Here is an 18,003-nt window from a genome sequence, read left to right on the forward strand (position 1 = left end):
TTTGCATTTGCACCTTGCCTTAAAACGTTTTTGTACCTCAGTGTCTGCATTTGTACCTCATTGTCTGCATTTGTACCTCATTGTCTGCATTTGTACCTCATTAACTGCATTTTTACTTCATTGTACTAGATTGTACTTAGGTTGTACTTTAGTTTGTGTATTGTATTGTATATTGTATAGTGTTATTCCTCTTCTACTTCCTTTTTTACTGTATGAAGCACATTCTCAGGGGCGCATACAGAACCAAGCATTTCACTGTAAAGTACATGTACGTTAAATGTGACAAATAAACACAAACTTGAAAACTTGAACTGTTTTGTTTTGCTCACATTCATTTAGCTGGACAGTTATTGACGGTTTATGAGTTTGGATATGTCCTCCAGTGATGTCATTGGATGACATTGAATCCTTGTGTTAATTACAGCTCAATGCTCCCTATTGCAATGTCTGCTGTTTTTATTTTTAACAGCTCCACCATTTAATTTTGCTGCATTTAAACACGACACAAAGATTCAGTGTTGTGGAAGACTCCCTTTGTCTGTCCCAACAAGAGCTTGAATCTCACACCTACAGTAGAGAGACAATGTCCCCAAACTAGGGGTGTAAAGGTACACGTATCCGTACCGAACCGTTTCAGTACTGGACCTAAGGTGTTTTGTGTACCGTTACACGCACCCCTACCCCAAACCCCGCTAAACCCAACCCGGCTCTGTCCACAAGAGAGCTGGAACCCTAAACCCAACCGGCTCTGTCCACAAGAGAGCTGGAACCCTAAACCCAACCGGCTCTGTCCACAAGAGAGCTGGAACCCTAAACCCAACCGGCTCTGTCCACAAGAGAGCTGGAACCTGTTAGATATTTATTATCTCTTCATTTAAGAACGACTCAGTATTTAAACAATAGTCTTTTATTTGCATCGTCCGTTCTCGTGCTCCCGCACGCGACTTACTCTCAGTCTGCAAACTCTGGAGTGCACGCACAGCGTCAGCTCCTATGACGTAACCACGTAACAGCGTGGTACGTCAATACACAACATCCCCTCCTTACTAGGACATAAACTCCAAGGTCCCATACAGAAATATGTGTGAATTCAATTACTTTTTTTTTCACTTACAGAATACACTTCAATTCTGTTAAACCTGTTATCAAAAATAAACAAAGGTTCACCATGAACAAAACTCCACCTTGAAATTAGTGAATGCATGTAAATATCATTGAACATGAATAATAATACATAACAATATCTGGCTCCCTTTTTTTTTTTTTTTTTTTTTTTTTTTTTTGTGCCAGACAGGCTCATTTTACTTAATGACAAAATCCATCAATCTCTGAGGCATTTTGGTCTGCCTGTGGGGTCTCTCATACCTAGCCATAGGCGGTGTGGCTTTGGGTGTGGACACCCTAGTGTGAGTCTCTGCATCGGACTCTGTGTCAGGTGTGTTTTCTTTCTCCTCACCCTCAGTCCATGTTAATTGCGTCTTGCTGGACGATTGTGGAGCAGGATCCTCTGTGTAGTACCTTTTGACGAACGTAGTGTTCCTGGAATAGGTCGCTCCACTTGGTGATTGGACAACCACATTGTTCCCATCTTTACTGATAACCTTGTGTGGTGTCTTGTCAAAGGCTGTTGTAAACTTGTCTGTTTTGTCTTGTTTGAGTAAGACTTGGTCTCCCACTGACACATCAGAGTATTTTGCTCTGTTCTTGTTGTCAGTGTACAGTTTTGACTCTCCTTTTCTCTCGGCGTCAGTGTCTCTGACCTCCAGGTCTCTTTGTGGTGTCATGATGTCCGGGAGCTTTCCTCTGATCTTTCTCTTGAACAGGAGCTCTGCAGGACTTCTCCCTGTTGTGGAGTGATCAATAGACCGGTAGATGGTCACATACTTGCGTAGCTCCTTCTTCCAGTCCAGCCCCTCAGACTGTGCGATGCGAATCCTCTTCATCAGTGAAGCGTTTTGTCTCTCCTCCTCCCCATTGGCTTGTGCCCACTTGGGTGTGGTTTTCACATGCTCAATTCCATTCTCCTGGCAGAATGCTTGAAACTGGGCAGACATATACTGTGGTCCACAGTCTGACCGTATGGAAATCGGTAGTCCATGTCTGCTGAAGATATTCTCCAGGCTGTTAATGACCTTTTCAGCAGTGGTCGACTGCAGGATATCGTACTCGTAGTACCGGCTGTAGTAGTCTATTACAACTAATATCGAGTGTCCTGTCGGTAATGGACCAAGTAGGTCAGTGGCTAAGTCCTGCCACGGCCCATCTGGAAGTGTTGTAGGTCTCAAGGGTTCAGGCACATCAGGCCTCGACACTATTTGGCATCCGTGACATGACCTCACATACTTTTCTGCTGCCTTGTCTATACCTGGCCACCACACTTTACTCCTGAGGTGCTGCTTCGTACCGACAATCCCCAAGTGTCCCTCATGAGCCAACTCCAGGGCTCTGTCTCTGAGTGTGTGTGGCAGTACAATGCCTGTCCAATTACACACAGTTCATATGCAATGCGTGCATACACTTGGCATTTGTCAAAACATCCACTTTGTATTGCACTTCTCAGGTCACTGAGTTCCTCATCGGTTGCAGAGGCTTCCTCTACCTCCCTGGTAGTCAGTGCTCGTGGCGTAGCGTGTGTGGCTACAAACCGCACGTATTCCTCCGCTCCGTGCTTGTGGTTCCCGTCTGTCGTGCTTTCTCCCAGTAGTCGCGACAGTGGATCTGCAATGTTGTCCTTTCCAGGTATGTGGATCACTCTGAACTCATATGGTTGGAGCCGCAGCACCCACCTCTCAATACGGGCACATGGCTTAGAGGTCGGACTGTATATGGCCTCCAGAGCCTTGTGGTCTGTTACTAGGTCAAACTTTTTACCATATATGTATGGGTGCAGCCTCTCGCACGCCCAAACTAAGGCGAGAGCTTCTCGTTCAGTTTGTGAATACCTTGTTTCACAATCAGTCAGGCTCCTACTCACATAACATATTGGCACCATTTCCTGTTGCTGTTGCTGTACTAAGACTGCTCCTATTCCTACTGGTCCTGCGTCTGCTATGACTTTAGTAGGCGCATCTTTGTCAAAATATGCTAGAGTGCCGGCCTCAGCTAGCTTTTCTTTCAGCGTTCTAAATGCCTGTTTTTGCTCTGGCCCAAATATGAAAGCTGTGTCTTTCTTGGTAAGCCTCCGCAGTGGCTCTGATATGCTAGCAAACTGTGGTATGAAACGGCTACTATACCCTGCTAGGCCCAGAAAACTACGGGTCTCAGAGGCGTTCTCAGGCTCTCGTGCCTCTGCTATTGCTCTCACCCTTTCTGTGGTGGGGCCTATGCCCTTCTCTGAGAGTAACATGCCCATGAAAATCAACTTGTCCATGTTAAACTGACACTTTTCTTTGTTTAGAGTCAGCCCACAGTCCTCTAGTCTCTTCAGAACTGCATGGAGTCGTTTTTCATGAGTCTCCTGATCTGGGGCATGAACAATTATGTCATCGGAGATATTTTCTACCCCCTCAATGCCCGCTGTAGCAGTGGCTATCTCATGTTGATACTGTTCACTAGCTGATGACACTCCAAATATGAGTCTCTTGTACCTGTAGGTACCTGTGTGTACTGCAAACGTAGTGATACCCCTGGATTCTGGTGTGAGCTCTAATTGGTGGTATCCCCATTTCAAATCCAGTTTACTGAAAATGACAGACCCGTTCATTCCCTGTAATAGCTCATCCACTGTGGGTATTGGATATCTCCCTCTGATGATACTGTAGCTGCATTAGCTCTTCTCATGTCTAGACACATCCTGATGTCGTCCTCATTTGCTTTTGGTGCAACTACAACAGGGTTCACCCACGGTGTAGGTCCCTCAACCTTCTCAATAATGTCCATGTCCAGAAGCTGATTCACTTTCTTCTCTACTGCTTCCCTCAGGTGAAATGGCACCCTCCTCAGGGGTTGTGCCACTGGTGTTACACTCTCATCAATATGCAAACTGATTTGCTTTGTGTTTAGTTTACCAACACCTTTAAACAGTTTGGGGTATTGCCTCTGTATTTCAGATTTAGCATCTGTCACTGCTGCTATGTTTGTGCCCACCCTCAGTACACCTAACTCAATAGCAGTCTTCCTGCCTAGCAGCGGCTCCCCCCGTCCCTGTATTAAAGTGAACTCTGCTTCAGTGTCACACTTTCCCACCTTAACATGACATTTGAATATACCCATTACTGGAAGAGGCACCTTGGAAGAGTATGTATACAGCGGTTTGTTAGCTGCCTTGGTAGAAACACACTTAATATTTTTACTCTTAAGCATTTTCCATGTGTTCTCATCTACAATGTTACTTGATGCACCTGAATCGATTAACATAAGTAGATCTACTCCCCCAACATCAAATGTGACCCTCTCAGTATTTGAATCATCTTCAACCACAAATGCATAGTCTCTGTTCCCAGTGTTCTGGTCCTCAGTTTCAACACATCTCACAGTCTGTCTTTCTTTACCTTTGGATTTACAGACTTTGGCATAATGGCCTTTTCCATTACACTTTCTGCATGTCTGTCCTCTTGCAGGGCATGCAGAATCGTTGGCCAGATGATCCCTGTGTCCACATCTGTAGCACACTTTATCGGATTTGGATTTCTCTTTTCCTTCTCCACGATCTCCACGAGGCGATGGTCTCCACTTCTGGAATTGGCCCTCTTTCTTGAAGACACGGTTCACCGTCTCTCTCCCCTCAGCGCCGTCACTCATCTTCATCGCCGCCATTTGCAGCTCCACTCTTTCACACTGCGACACTATTTCCAGCGCGTGGCAGCATAAGTTGTGGTTCCTCCAGTAACTTTCTCCGTACATAGTCTGACGTGCCCCTGCTCAGCACCGCATCCCTTATTTGGTTGCTAATGTCCGCAGCAAACGCACAGTCTCTGGCAGCCTGACGAAGCCTCGTCACAAACTGCTGTACAGTTTCACCTGGTTTCTGTGATACTTGGTAGAAAGCCTGGCGCGCAAACGCAGTGTTCACCTGCGGCACAAAGTAGTCATTTAGCGCCTTAACAGCTTTAGCATAGTCCGTCGGTCCTCCCCCGTCGGGCAATGTAGCGAATATATCTTGTACGTCTGTACCTGCATGATGTAAGAGCATAGCCCTTCTTCTCTGTCTCACTGTGGCGTCCACACCGACAGACAGAATCATCCCTTTTCCGTCAGCGTACAGCTCAAACGCCATTAGCCACCTGGTCCACCTCGGTCCCAGTGTAGCAGGCTCGTTGTAGCATTCAAACTTCGGCACGTTGTCCATGTTCTCTTCTCAACACTGTGATAACTCTACTCTTCGGAGTTTATCCTCGTCGCCATTGTTAGATATTTAGTATCTCTTCATTTAAGAACGACTCAGTATTTAAACAATAGTCTTTTATTTGCATCGTCCGTTCTCGTGCTCTCGCACGCGACTTACTCTCAATCTGCAAACTCTGGAGTGCACGCACAGCGTCAGCTCCTATGACGTAACCACGTAACAGCGTGGTACGTCAATACACAACAGAACCCTAAACCCAACCGGCTCTGTCCACGAGAGAGCTGGAACCCTAAACCCAACCGGCTCTGTCCACAAGAGAGCTGGAACCCTAAACCCAACCGGCTCTGTCCACAAGAGAGCTGGAACCCTAAACCCAACCGGCTCTGTCCACAAGAGAGCTGGAACCCTAAACCCAACCGGCTCTGTCCACAAGAGAGCTGGAACCCTAAACCCAACCGGCTCTGTCCACAAGAGAGCTCGAACCCTAAACCCAACCGGCTCTGTCCACAAGAGAGCTGGAACCCTAAACCCAACCGGCTCTGTCCACAAGAGAGCTGGAACCCTAACGTCTCGATCCACCTCAGTGTTCTCCCTGCTGGCCAGGATGAGATCACTCCTCTTATCAGAGCTCATTTAACCTTAAATGTACTTTGTATGTGTTCCACTATTAAACCCATATTGATCATGAAGATCCATCAAACCCATAATTGATGAGTCCATTGATGTCAATGGAGGACATATTCAAACAATAACTCTTCAAATAACTAAGTTCATGTGTGCAAAGCAGCTTAACATTTTGGGATGCATGTGAGATTATGTGCAAAATAAATCAGTGTTGTTTTTGATGAAGTGCCCCTTTAGGTAAAAACACTCAACTACAAGTAGCCTGCTTCAAAATTGTGCTTACAGTAAATGCAATACTTGAGTAAACATGCTTAGTTACTTTCCATCCTTAAAGTGGTTACAGGCTAAAACCTATTTGGGGGTATGTGAGAGTCACATTTTACATTCATAATTGTCTTCTCTGCCTGGCTGCAACAAGGGGTGGCTCAACTTACCCCTATGCTCAATTTACCCCAGTCTCCCCTACTGTACACACAGAGTACTACTGTGCTGGGTTCTCTCTGGGGTTATGCAGATGGGGGAAGTATGCATACTTAGGTACAATGGCATCAGGCCTCACTCTCCGGAGGTACTCAATGGGGTATTCCTTCATGTAAGGCTGCCACCCCGTTATTGGTACAGGCATGTACTGTATCTCTGTCCAGGTGGTGGGGGTGGGGTATAGAGGGGCTGGACTCTGGTTTGGTTCCCTCCACTCTGGTGGGAGCATCACCAGGTGAATGTGGCCCTGGAGGAGGGGAGACAGGAGCCTTGTACCTCAGAGGCAGGGCTGCTATGTAGTCAGCCCCCCCCCCCTGTTTAGGGTCCCCATGTTGATGGGGCAGGGCTGGCAGTGCTACAGAGATTGGGACGGGGACCAGGGGAGATGTCAGCACTTTGCCATCAAATTTGAGAGATTGATTGATTGATTGAAAAGTTTATTAACAGATTGCAGAATGGGTACAGTACAGTACAGTACAGCTCAATACATACAATTGTTAAGAGGATGCAGACCTGAGAAAGACTTTCGTCTTGTTTCCATCAGGGTCCTCCATTTTCAATTCATCATATGACACACACGACATACAGATAGACAGTACTGCTACATCTATACATTTATGACATACCAGATTTTCAAATACAGTACTGTTTGTGAGGAGCTTCCTCTGTGCACAGATCAAGGCTAATAGGCTAAGTCAGATTGGGGTACGGAACATTGCACTGGTGGAGTGTTTGGGGACTAAATCAAATGAAGATACAGATGTGTTATACTCCAATTTAAATATGACAGTAATGACTCCATTTAGCCTCCTTGTCACAGACATAAAAATAAACAACTACTAGAGACTAGCGGAAAATGTCTGTCACCTTGCGTGTGACGTAAGCATCTTCTAGAGGATGTGGGTAGATCAAGAGATAAACAGAAGTACAGCTCATCAGACTAGCAGAGGAGAGGATATTAGAAGAGAAGAACAGAGAAGAGAAGAGTCCCAGGTCGCTCCCAAGACAACAGGCTTCCACAGTTCAGACTGGACAAGACATCAGGCTTCCAGCTCCGTATCCATCTAGCTGCCTGGCCGCTGGACACAGAGATGAACCCAATCCTGCTGCTCTTCCTCCTGGTGTGGAGCAGAGGTAATGTTTTAATGACACTGTTGGATGTGTAAAAGCCTAAAAGGCAGGGTTAACTACTGTTTTAAAGGAACATGCCAACATTATAGGAAATGTTGCTTACTGTCTTCTCCAGGGTCAGACAAGAAGATAAGATACCAATGTCCTCTCTGTACATTCAGTAGAAAGCTATCTGGCTGCAAGGTAGCCTAGCTTGCACCAGAACTGTGTTTTTGGCCCAACAGCTAGCTAGGCTACCTCAAATGGATCCGTTATTAGCTCTATTCTATTTTCAATCTTTCAAAATGTTCTTATGTACCCCAGTTGCTATTGCATGTACATATTTGTGTTTTATTACACATATACGTATGTGTACATACGTACATACCAACTGTTTCACCTGTTTTATTCTCCACCCATTGATCATCCATAGCAACACTACTATCACCAACATCTAAGCCCCTTGAATGGCCCTGGGAGTGTTGCATTTATTTATTTTACATTTTATTTTGGATTTCATGGTGTTTCTTGTTGTGTTCTTGATTTATTGTGATGTTGTTTCTTCTTGACATGTTTAAAGAAGACGTGTCCAGCCCATGGGGACATTAACGTGTGTTGTTGGGCCTTACAAATACATTTTGTTTTGATTTTGCTGGTCCATATCCATTTCCATTGATGTTTGCTAAGCAAGGCTAGCTTGCAGCCGGATAGCTTTCTACTGAATGCACAGAGAGGACTTTTTTTTTGTCTGACTCTGAAGAAGACGATAAACACATTTCCCATAATGTTGACCTGTCCCCTTATTGATGCTGTAGGATGTGTAAAAGGCAGCCAGGCAGAAAGACAAGGAATGTAAAAGATTGGCTGTGATGCATTATAACATATCAAAATCTGTGTGTGAGAGAGAGTGAGAGAGAGAGTGTATGAGGGAGTAAGAGTGGACCTTGAGCATACAGAGCATTTTGTGTGGACCTTGCCCAGAGCATACTCACTGAAGAACAGCATAGGCTTGTCATTTATGTGGGCTAAGAATTTGAAAACAAACTCTTTTTTAAATTATCTTTATAAATGTAGTCTCATACTGCCTTCTGTATAATGATCAGAAGAAGTGTTTGTTTGATAAGATAGAAGATAGAAGATTCTGATTCTGACATAGATTAGAAGATTAAATAGAGAGTCAGAAATACTGAAGATTCTATACGAAAAACATTTCCCTTTGTGGATTATTTACATGAAGCTTGGACACTGAGACATAACATTAATTCATTCATATAGCCTTGGCTGAGTGGCATAATGTGAAACATATATATATATTTATTTTTTATTTTTTAAGATTTCTCTTTTAGCATTTATTGCTTTATTCCTGGTCAGACATGACCGACAGATGAGGAGAGGATGAACGGGAGAAGAGGCGGGGAAGACATGCGACAAATGTCACCGGGAGCGGGAGGTGAGCCCGGGACGGCCGCGTAGGTGTGCGATGCACTAATGTGGTGCGCCACGAGGGCGCCCCTGAAACATATATTTGAATAATTATCAGATGATTTTCAATTGTATCATCACAGGGGCAGAAAACGATATCTGAATATCTGTAGGTACATTAAATTATACGTGCCAATGTATGTAGGTTTTATGTGTGCATGTATATATATATGAAGGTGTCTGTGACATGGAGGTGAAAAGGAAGAGTTGCCAGGTAAGGGCGAGAGCTGTGGGACCATTTTGCTTCATGGATTTCATGCATGATGTCTTTGATGATACAATGTCTTTGGGATGATTCATCAGGGTGCAGGTGGGTTTGCAGGACAGGAGATTTGAGCGAGACTTTGTAGCCTTGGTTGACCAGGTGGAGTCTGTTTGACTCTGTGGTCTTGGTTGACAGGTGGAGAGTCTGTTTGACTCTGTGGTCTTGGTTGACCAGGTGGAGAGTCTGTTTGACTCTGTGGTCTTGGTCGACCAGGTAGAGAGTCTGTTTGACTCTGTGGTCTTGGTTGACCAGGTGGAGAGTCTGTTTGACTCTGTGGTCTTTGTTGACTAGGTGGAGAGTCTGTTTGACTCTGTGGTCTTGGTCGACCAGGTAGAGAGTCTGTTTGACTCTGTGGTCTTGGTCGACCAGGTGGAGAGTCTGTTTGACTCTGTGGTCTTGGTTGACCAGGTGGAGAGTCTGGTTGACTCTGTGGTCTTGGTTGACCAGGTGGAGAGTCTGTTTGACTCTGTGGTCTTGGTTGACCAGGTGGAGAGTCTGTTTGACTCTGTGGTCTTGGTTGACCAGGTGGAGAGTCTGTTTGACTCTGTGGTCTTGGTCGACCAGGCGGAGAGTCTGTTTGACTCTGTGGTCTTGGTTGACCAGGTGGAGAGTCTGTTTGACTCTGTGGTCTTGGTTGACCAGGTGGAGAGTCTGTTTGACTCTGTGGTCTTGGTTGACCAGGTGGAGAGCCTGTTTGACTCTGTGGTCTTGGTTGACCAGGTGGAGAGTCTGTTTGACTCTGTGGTCTTGGTCGACCAGGTAGAGAGTCTGTTTGACTCTGTGGTCTTGGTTGACCAGGTGGAGAGTCTGTTTGACTCTGTGGTGTTGGTCGACCAGGTGGAGAGTCTGTTTGACTCTGTGGTCTTGGTTGACTAGGTGGAGAGTCTGTTTGACTCTGTGGTCTTGGTTGACCAGGTGGAGAGTCTGTTTGACTCTGTGGTCTTGGTCGACCAGGTGGAGTGTCTGTTTGACTCTGTGGTCTTGGTCGACCAGGTGGAGAGTCTGTTTGACTCTGTGTTCTTGGTCGACTAGGTGGAGAGCGTGGAGAGTCTGTTTGACATTGTGACTGACTGAATGTGGCTGGTCAGTGAATGTGTTGATTCATGTGTGTCACCGGGAGCCAGGGGGACCAACACTGGTCATAGGGAAGACGGACACACCCATCTCCCATCAGCTTCTTGACTACAGCCATGGTTTGTCCACTTTTGCTCTTCCTTGTTTGGCTTAGTGACTTTCAATGTGCAAAACTCTTAACACAAATAATGCGGTCAAACACAGAATACTTGTTACCAAAATAGACTATGTAATGGTAATTTCCTCATAACCCCTGTGATAGACTTCAGTATAGTGCTTGTGTTTTTATGAAACACAAACTAAATATTTGATTACAGTATTTAAAGTTGAATCATTACAGTAAAGGAAAATACCTACAGTAATGCTCTGTATTTTAAAGTAAAAACTAAAACAGTTACAGTAAACAAACTATTGTAAAGGGTTAGGGTTAGGGTTAGGGTTAGGGAAGATGGCCACGTACTCCACTTGGTGGTGCTCCTTCTGTTCTAAAGTACAGTAAAAAGAACAAATACAGAAATAATTCACACCTTTAGTATTTATGAAATATACTGTAACAGACAACAATATACATTTTACAATTACTGTAATTTCGATATACAGTTACTGAACAGTACATTACACATATTGACTTACCCATTATCTCTCTTACTGTAAAAAATCATATAAGGGATAAATATAAGGGATGCCACTGTTGACCTGTTCAGGTTTGGCTGCACCACCCTGCCAGCTTCAGCCAGTGCTAGACCTCGGTTTACTGTATTACGTGGTCAACAATTGTGGTTATAATTTCATTTGAGACAGATGTTCTTCTGCCTCCTTGGCCACGACCACAACCCTGTCCACGACCCTGTCCTTCGTTGCCAACCTCAGCTGCACCGACTTGCTCCATGTTGCTCCTTTCTTCAGGGTTATAAGCAGCCTTTTATGTAGGGGTGAAGAGATGATCAATTGTATTGCAATGCTCCTCAACTGGGAAAGGTTGTTGAAGGTAATGAGACATTAGTGCAAAAAATTATTGATTTAGTGATCTGCCTTTATAGCAATAAGCAATTGAACATTGTTGTAATATTAGGTGGCTGTATTCTGAGAATGGAGCATATGATTTAGAGTTTGGCACTTTGTATCAACAGTTTTGCACTTTGCATTTCAGCATAGGATGTAATGTCTTAAGGTAAGAATTCGGCAAGTCCGTTTAGAACTTTGCATTAAGAGTTTCAAGATAAGATATTCCTTTATTGATCCCCTTGGGGTAATGCAGGCATCATAGCAGCATGGGGGAGGGGAGGTACAGGTAGTAAAAACAAGCTGTAAACAATATAACAAATCAATATAATTAACTAACTAACTGAAGTATACAGTATTCACGTAAGGTGCGGTATGCATAAGGTAGTGTTATTGTCCTTTTAGGTTCCTAGTAGTTGTAGTTGGATGTCTGGCAGCAGTCCCTGCCCACTGTGGTGGAGCCTGATGGCCGCTGGTATGAAGGACTGGCAGAGGCGGTTAGTTGAGTGTCGGGGGGGGGGGGGGGGGGGGGGGTATGAGTCTGTGGCTGAACGTGCTTCTCATCTTGACTAGCTCGTCGTAGAGGGGGTGGGAGGGATTCTCCAGGATAGCAGCCAACTTCCTTCTCATCCCCCTCTCTGCCACCACCTCTAGTCTGAGCAGCTCGACTCCCACCACAGAGCTAGCCTTCCTCACCAGCTTGTTCAGTTTGTTGGTGTCTCTTGAGTTGATGTAGCCCCCCCAGCATGCCACACCAGAGGACGCTGGCCACTACAGACTGGTAGAATGACTGCAGCAGTCTATTGCACACATTGAAGGACCTGAGTCTCCTCAGGAAGAACAGCCTGCTCTGTCACTTCCTGTAGAGGGCCTCTGTGTTGTCCGACCAGTCCAGTTTATTGTTCAGGTGTACCCCAAGGAACTTATATGAGATCACCACCTCCACCTCCTCCCAAGCCAAATTAAAATAAAAACAGCAGACATTGCAATAGGGAGCATTGAGCTGTAATTAACACAAGGATTCAATGTCATCCAATGACATCACTGGAGGACATATCCAAATTTATAAACCCTCAATAACTGTCAAGCTAAATGAATTTGAGCAAAACAGGGGATATGTGCAAAATGATGTGCAAAATAATCGTTGTTTTTCAGTAAAGGCCTCCATACAAATGTTGGTCATCTGTTACATTTATTATGTGTCAGATTGTGTGATGGGAAAGAGGTAGAATCTTGCTCATCAGTCCAGTCGGACTGACTGCACTAGTTAGAGCTGTTCTGCTGTCATGCTGGGTGATACAAGACAGCGTTCTACATCAGCTGATGGCCGGCTGACATGTATCATTTCAACGTCAGCACATTCACATGCATGTATAGAAATAATTTCTGCGGGGCAGCTGAGTTGCGCAGTGGGCAAGGCGCTCGCCACTAACGCAGGAGATGCTGGTATCAAGCCCAGCTCTCGGCATTGCTACCGGCTTGGCCGGCCGTCATACTAACACAATTGGCAGTGTTAGAGGGTGGGAAAGCCGGTGGGTGGGGATTGGACGTTCTGGACAGCGACTCCTACAGGTCGGTTGGGTGACGCCGGTGCGGCGGAAACAGGAAGTATCGGGGGCAGCGTGAGCCTCCCACGCGTTACTCCTCGCCACTGAGAGTTCGAGCTGCTGCAGTGAAAAGATGGGACAGGCTGCCTCCTTGTGTACCGGAGGGGACACGTGATGCAAGGCTTCTATCCTCACTATGGCCGACCAGTGGGAGGCATAGTCTAGCAACGTTCAAGACAGGGGAGGGAAGAATTGGAAAATACGAAATTGGGATGGGAGAAACACAGAAAATAAGGAGAAAAAGTGGATAAAAAAATAATAATAATTTCTGCTTTCTTGTTATCTAGTTTTCTCATTCGATAGCTCTGCTGTTTCTCACCTAGCAGGGTCTCTTTGTGGTTTTAAGATAAGATAAGATATATCCTCTTGGGGAAATGCAGATGTCATAGCAGCGTGGGTGTAAAGAGGAAAGATGATTCACACATCCTTATATGAATATTCTGTACACTATGTTTGCTCTAAATGGACTCTTGCCTCTGCTCAGTATCTGTTTCTGACAATATGATGTAAACAGCCTATCATATAATCAATGAAGGGAGATGTACCTTATGGACTAATTATGGACATAGTCAGTATGCATGTATCATGAGAACTCACATGCCAGATGATCTCATGTTGAATATGAATCAAGTACAATGACTCTCTTTGTACACTGCTACTCTCTCTCTTCTCTTCCACCCTCCCATACTCTTTCTCTCTCTCTTCTTTTCCACCCTCCCATACTCTCTCTCCTCTTCTCTTCCACCCTCCCATACTCTTTCTCTCTCTCTTTCTCTCTTCTCTTTCACCCTCCCATACTCTCTCTCTTCTCTCTTCTTCCTTCTTCCTTCTTCTTAACTCTTGCTGACCATACTAATGAAAGAGCATATTTATTTCACTAACAGTATGGATCCATATTGTAATACCTTTTTTTATTGGACTTTAGGAATTGTTTACTAATCTTTCTGATATACATTTTTCAATATTAGTACTCAGATTTTTATTCATAATACCTCGGACCACAGATCTTGATTTACATCAAAACACACAATACATCATTACGATGAGGGGGGGGGGGGGGTACAGATATGGGCAGGGTAATAGTAGAAAGACATAAACATAGGGGATACAATTGTATCTGAATATAAAAATACGATAAGAATAAATGGTGTAAAACAATATAATTAACTCTGAATATTAAAGATATGAGAAAAATAAACAAAGGTGCAGATGAGGGTCTGTGTGCCCTATCGGTTATATTATACATTACAATAAATATAGGCAATAGAAAATGTTAATCTGAATATAAACTATGAGTAAGAGTAAAAGTAAATAGTATACACAAGGTGAAGTATACACAAGGTACCCTAACTGGCACGATATCCGTCATACGTTGATGGCTGACTGGCCAAGACGGTTAGTGGAGTGTCGGGGGGGTATGAGTCTGTGGCTGAACGTGCTCCTCATCTTGGCTAGCTCCTCATAGAGGGGGTGGGAGGGGTTCTCATCTTGGCTAGCTCCTCATAGAGGGGGTGGGAGGGGTTCTCATCTTGACTAGCTCCTCATAGAGGGGGTGGGAGGGGTTCTCATCTTGGCTAGCTCCTCATAGAAGGGGTAGGAGGGGTTCTCATCTTGGCTAGCTCCTCATAGAGGGGGTGGGAGGGGTTCTCATCTTGACTAGCTCCTCATAGAGGGGATGGGAGGGGTTCTCATCTTGACTAGCTCCTCATAGAGGGGGTAGGAGGGGTTCTCATCTTGACTAGCTCCTCATAGAGGGGGTAGGAGGGGTTCTCATCTTGGCTAGCTCCTCATAGAGGGGGTAGGAGGGGTTCTCATCTTGGCTAGCTCCTCATAGAGGGGGTGGGAGGGGTTCTCATCTTGGCTAGCTCCTCATAGAGGGGGTAGGAGGGGTTCTCATCTTGGCTAGCTCCTCATAGAGGGGGTGGGAGGGGTTCTCATCTTGGCTAGCTCCTCATAGAGGGGGTAGGAGGGGTTCTCATCTTGACTAGCTCCTCATAGAGGTGGTAGGAGGGGTTCTCATCTTGGCTAGCTCCTCATAGAGGGGGTGGGAGGGGTTCTCATCTTGGCTAGCTCCTCATAGAGGGGGTGGGAGGGGTTCTCATCTTGGCTAGCTCCTCATAGAGGGGGTAGGAGGGGTTCTCATCTTGGCTAGCTCCTCGTAGAGGGGGTAGGAGGGGTTCTCATCTTGGCTAGCTCCTCATAGAGGGGGTAGGAGGGGTTCTCATCTTGGCTAGCTCCTCGTAGAGGGGGTAGGAGGGGTTCTCATCTTGGCTAGCTCCTCATAGAGGGGGTAGGAGGGGTTCTCATCTTGGCTAGCTCCTCATAGAGGGGGTAGGAGGGGTTCTCATCTTGGCTAGCTCCTCATAGAGGGGGTAGGAGGGGTTCTCATCTTGGCTAGCTCCTCATAGAGGGGGTAGGAGGGGTTCTCATCTTGGCTAGCTCCTCATAGAGGGGGTAGGAGGGGTTCTCATCTTGGATAGCTCCTCATAGAGGGGGTGGGAGGGGTTCTCATCTTGGCTAGCTCCTCATAGAGGGGGTAGGAGGGGTTCTTATCTTGGCTAGCTCCTCATAGAGGGGGTGGGAGTGGTTCTCATATTGGCTAGCTCCTCATAGAGGGGGTAGGAGGGGTTCTCATCTTGGCTAGCTCTTCATAGAGGGGGTAGGAGGGGTTCTCATCTTGGCTAGCTCCTCATAGAGGGGGTAGGATGGGTTCTCATCTTGGCTAGCTCCTCATAGAGGGGGTAGGATGGGTTCTCATCTTGGCTAGCTCTTCATAGAGGGGGTAGGATGGGTTCTCATCTTGGCTAGCTCCTCATAGAGGGGGTAGGAGGGGTTCTCATCTTGGCTAGCTCCTCATAGAGGGGGTAGGAGGGGTTCTCATCTTGGCCAGCTCCTCATAGAGGGGGTGGGAGGGGTTCTCATCTTGGCTAGCTCCTCATAGAGGGGGTGGGAGGGGTTCTCATCTTGGCTAGCTCCTCATAGAGGGGGTAGGAGGGGTTCTCATCTTGGCTAGCTCCTCATAGAGGGGGTAGGAGGGGTTCTCATCTTGGCTAGCTCCTCATAGAGGGGGTAGGAGGGGTTCTCATCTTGGCTAGCTCCTCATAGAGGGGGTAGGAGGGGTTCTCATCTTGGCTAGCTCCTCATAGAGGGGGTGGGATGGGTTCTCATCTTGGCTAGCTCCTCATAGAGGGGGTAGGAGGGGTTCTCATCTTGGCTAGCTCCTCATAGAGGGGGTAGGAGGGGTTCTCATCTTGACTAGCTCCTCATAGAGGGGGTAGGAGGGGTTCCCATCTTGGCTAGCTCCTCATAGAGGGGGTGGGAGGGGTTCTCATCTTGGCTAGCTCCTCATAGAAGGGGTAGGAGGGGTTCTCATCTTGGCTAGCTACTCATAGAGGGGGTTTTGATTGATTGGAAATTTTATTAACAGATTGCAGAATGGGTACAATACAGTATGGCTCAATACACACAGTTGTTAAGGGGATGCAGACCAGAGAAAGACTTTCGTCTTGTTTACATCAGGGTCCCCCATTTTCAATTCATAATGACATTTCTGACATACGCAACATACAGATATATATCATGACATGTATTTGTGACATACAAGATATACAAGTATACAATACTGTTAAACAGAGATCCTAACAGATAATATATACATACGAGGGGGAGTGGGTGGGAGGGGGGGTGTGAGGATGTGGCCAAGCAGTGGAAAAAGGCAGGTAGTCAGAGGCAGGTTGTCATCACCCTTGGTTGGTTTTTATTCTTCTCTTTTATTTTGTTCACCAGTGAAAAAACAGGATGCAGCACAAGTCAAGTCAAGTCAAGAGTTTTATTTGTCACGGCATACAAGAATACAGTGAAATGCGGGGGTCTTGCCCGCAATGATTGTGCATAATACAATAATACAATAATAAGAATCCAATAGGATGAGAACGACATTTGTGCAATAATACAAGTAATTGAAGTAGGGCATATCAGGTATATGTACATGAGTTTTTACAAGAGCATGGTAAGACATGCTAGGTCCTGTGATAGTGCAATACACTGTTAGCTACGGATGAGGCACTGGGTCTTTATGTACACTGCTATACAATGCTATATTATACAATCTCAAGTTATACTATACTATTCTTAAAGTGACCTTTCCTTTTGTAAAGTGACCATAAGTGTGGGCGTGTGCAGCATGAGTGTGTGTCTGCTCATGTTAAAGTGGCTGCTAGTGTGTGAGCGTGTACAGTTTGTGTGTTGTGTGTGTGCTCATGTGTGCTTGTGTGTGGAGAGTTCAGTGTTCAAGGCTCTGGTGGCCTGGGGGAAGAAGCTGAGCCGAAGTCTCTCTGTCCTAGTTGCTGGTGTTCGCAGGCGTTTGCCTGACCGCAGCAGCTTGAACAGGCTGTTGTTGGGGTGGTGAGGGTCTTTCATTTTTCTGCAGGCTCTGGATTTGCACCTCTTGTTATAGGACCTGCAGGGGTGGTAGTACAATACCCGTAGTACGCTCGGCTGAGCGTACCACTCTCTGTAGGGCCTTCTTGTCCTGTGCCGTGCTGTTTCCATACCAGGCAGTGATGTTTCCAGTCAAGATGCTCTCTACAGCTCCGGAGTAGAAGGACTGGAGTATCAGTATTCAGTAACTCTGAACTTCCTTAACTGTCTCAGGTGGTAGAGGCGCTGCTTCGCCTTCTTTACGACTGAGTCTATGTGTGTTGGCCATGCCAGGTCCTCTGAGATGTGGACCCCCAGGTACTTGAAGCTGCTCACCCTGTCCACGGTAGCCCCGTTTATCCTCAGTGGTGTGTGTCCCCCCTGCTGTTTTCTCCTAAAATCCACGATCAGCTCCTTGGTTTTACCAATGTTCAGGAGCAGGCTGTTGTCCTGGCACAAGCGTTCCAGTACCTCAACCTCCTCCCGGTAGGCCTTCTCGTCGTTGTCCGAGATCAGCCCCACCACCACTGTGTCGTCTGCAAACTTCACTATGGAGTTGGAGCTGAACTTGGCCACACAGTCATGTGTGTATAGTGAATACAGCAGGGGGCTCAGGACACAGCCCTGGGGGGACCCCATACTCAGGGTGATGGTGT

General features: G+C 46.1%; 1 protein-coding gene across 1 annotated transcript in view; it reads left to right on the plus strand.

Moving 5' to 3' along the window:
- Positions 1–7,479: 7,479 nt before the first annotated feature.
- LOC311234996 (scavenger receptor cysteine-rich type 1 protein M130-like) overlaps positions 7,480–18,003 on the plus strand; it is a gene marked incomplete at both ends in the record, with an annotated part of 109,728 nt that continues 99,204 nt past the window's right edge. Inside the window, one exon of the mRNA XM_084322306.1 lies at positions 7,480–7,522. Coding sequence (XP_084178432.1) covers positions 7,480–7,522 — 43 coding nt within the window. The remainder of the gene's footprint in view (positions 7,523–18,003) is intronic.

The sequence above is a fragment of the Notolepis coatsorum genome, assembly GCF_963971535.1.
Source record: "Notolepis coatsorum genome assembly, chromosome: 10".
In the NCBI taxonomy this organism is placed as follows: Eukaryota; Metazoa; Chordata; class Actinopteri; order Aulopiformes; family Paralepididae; genus Notolepis; species Notolepis coatsorum.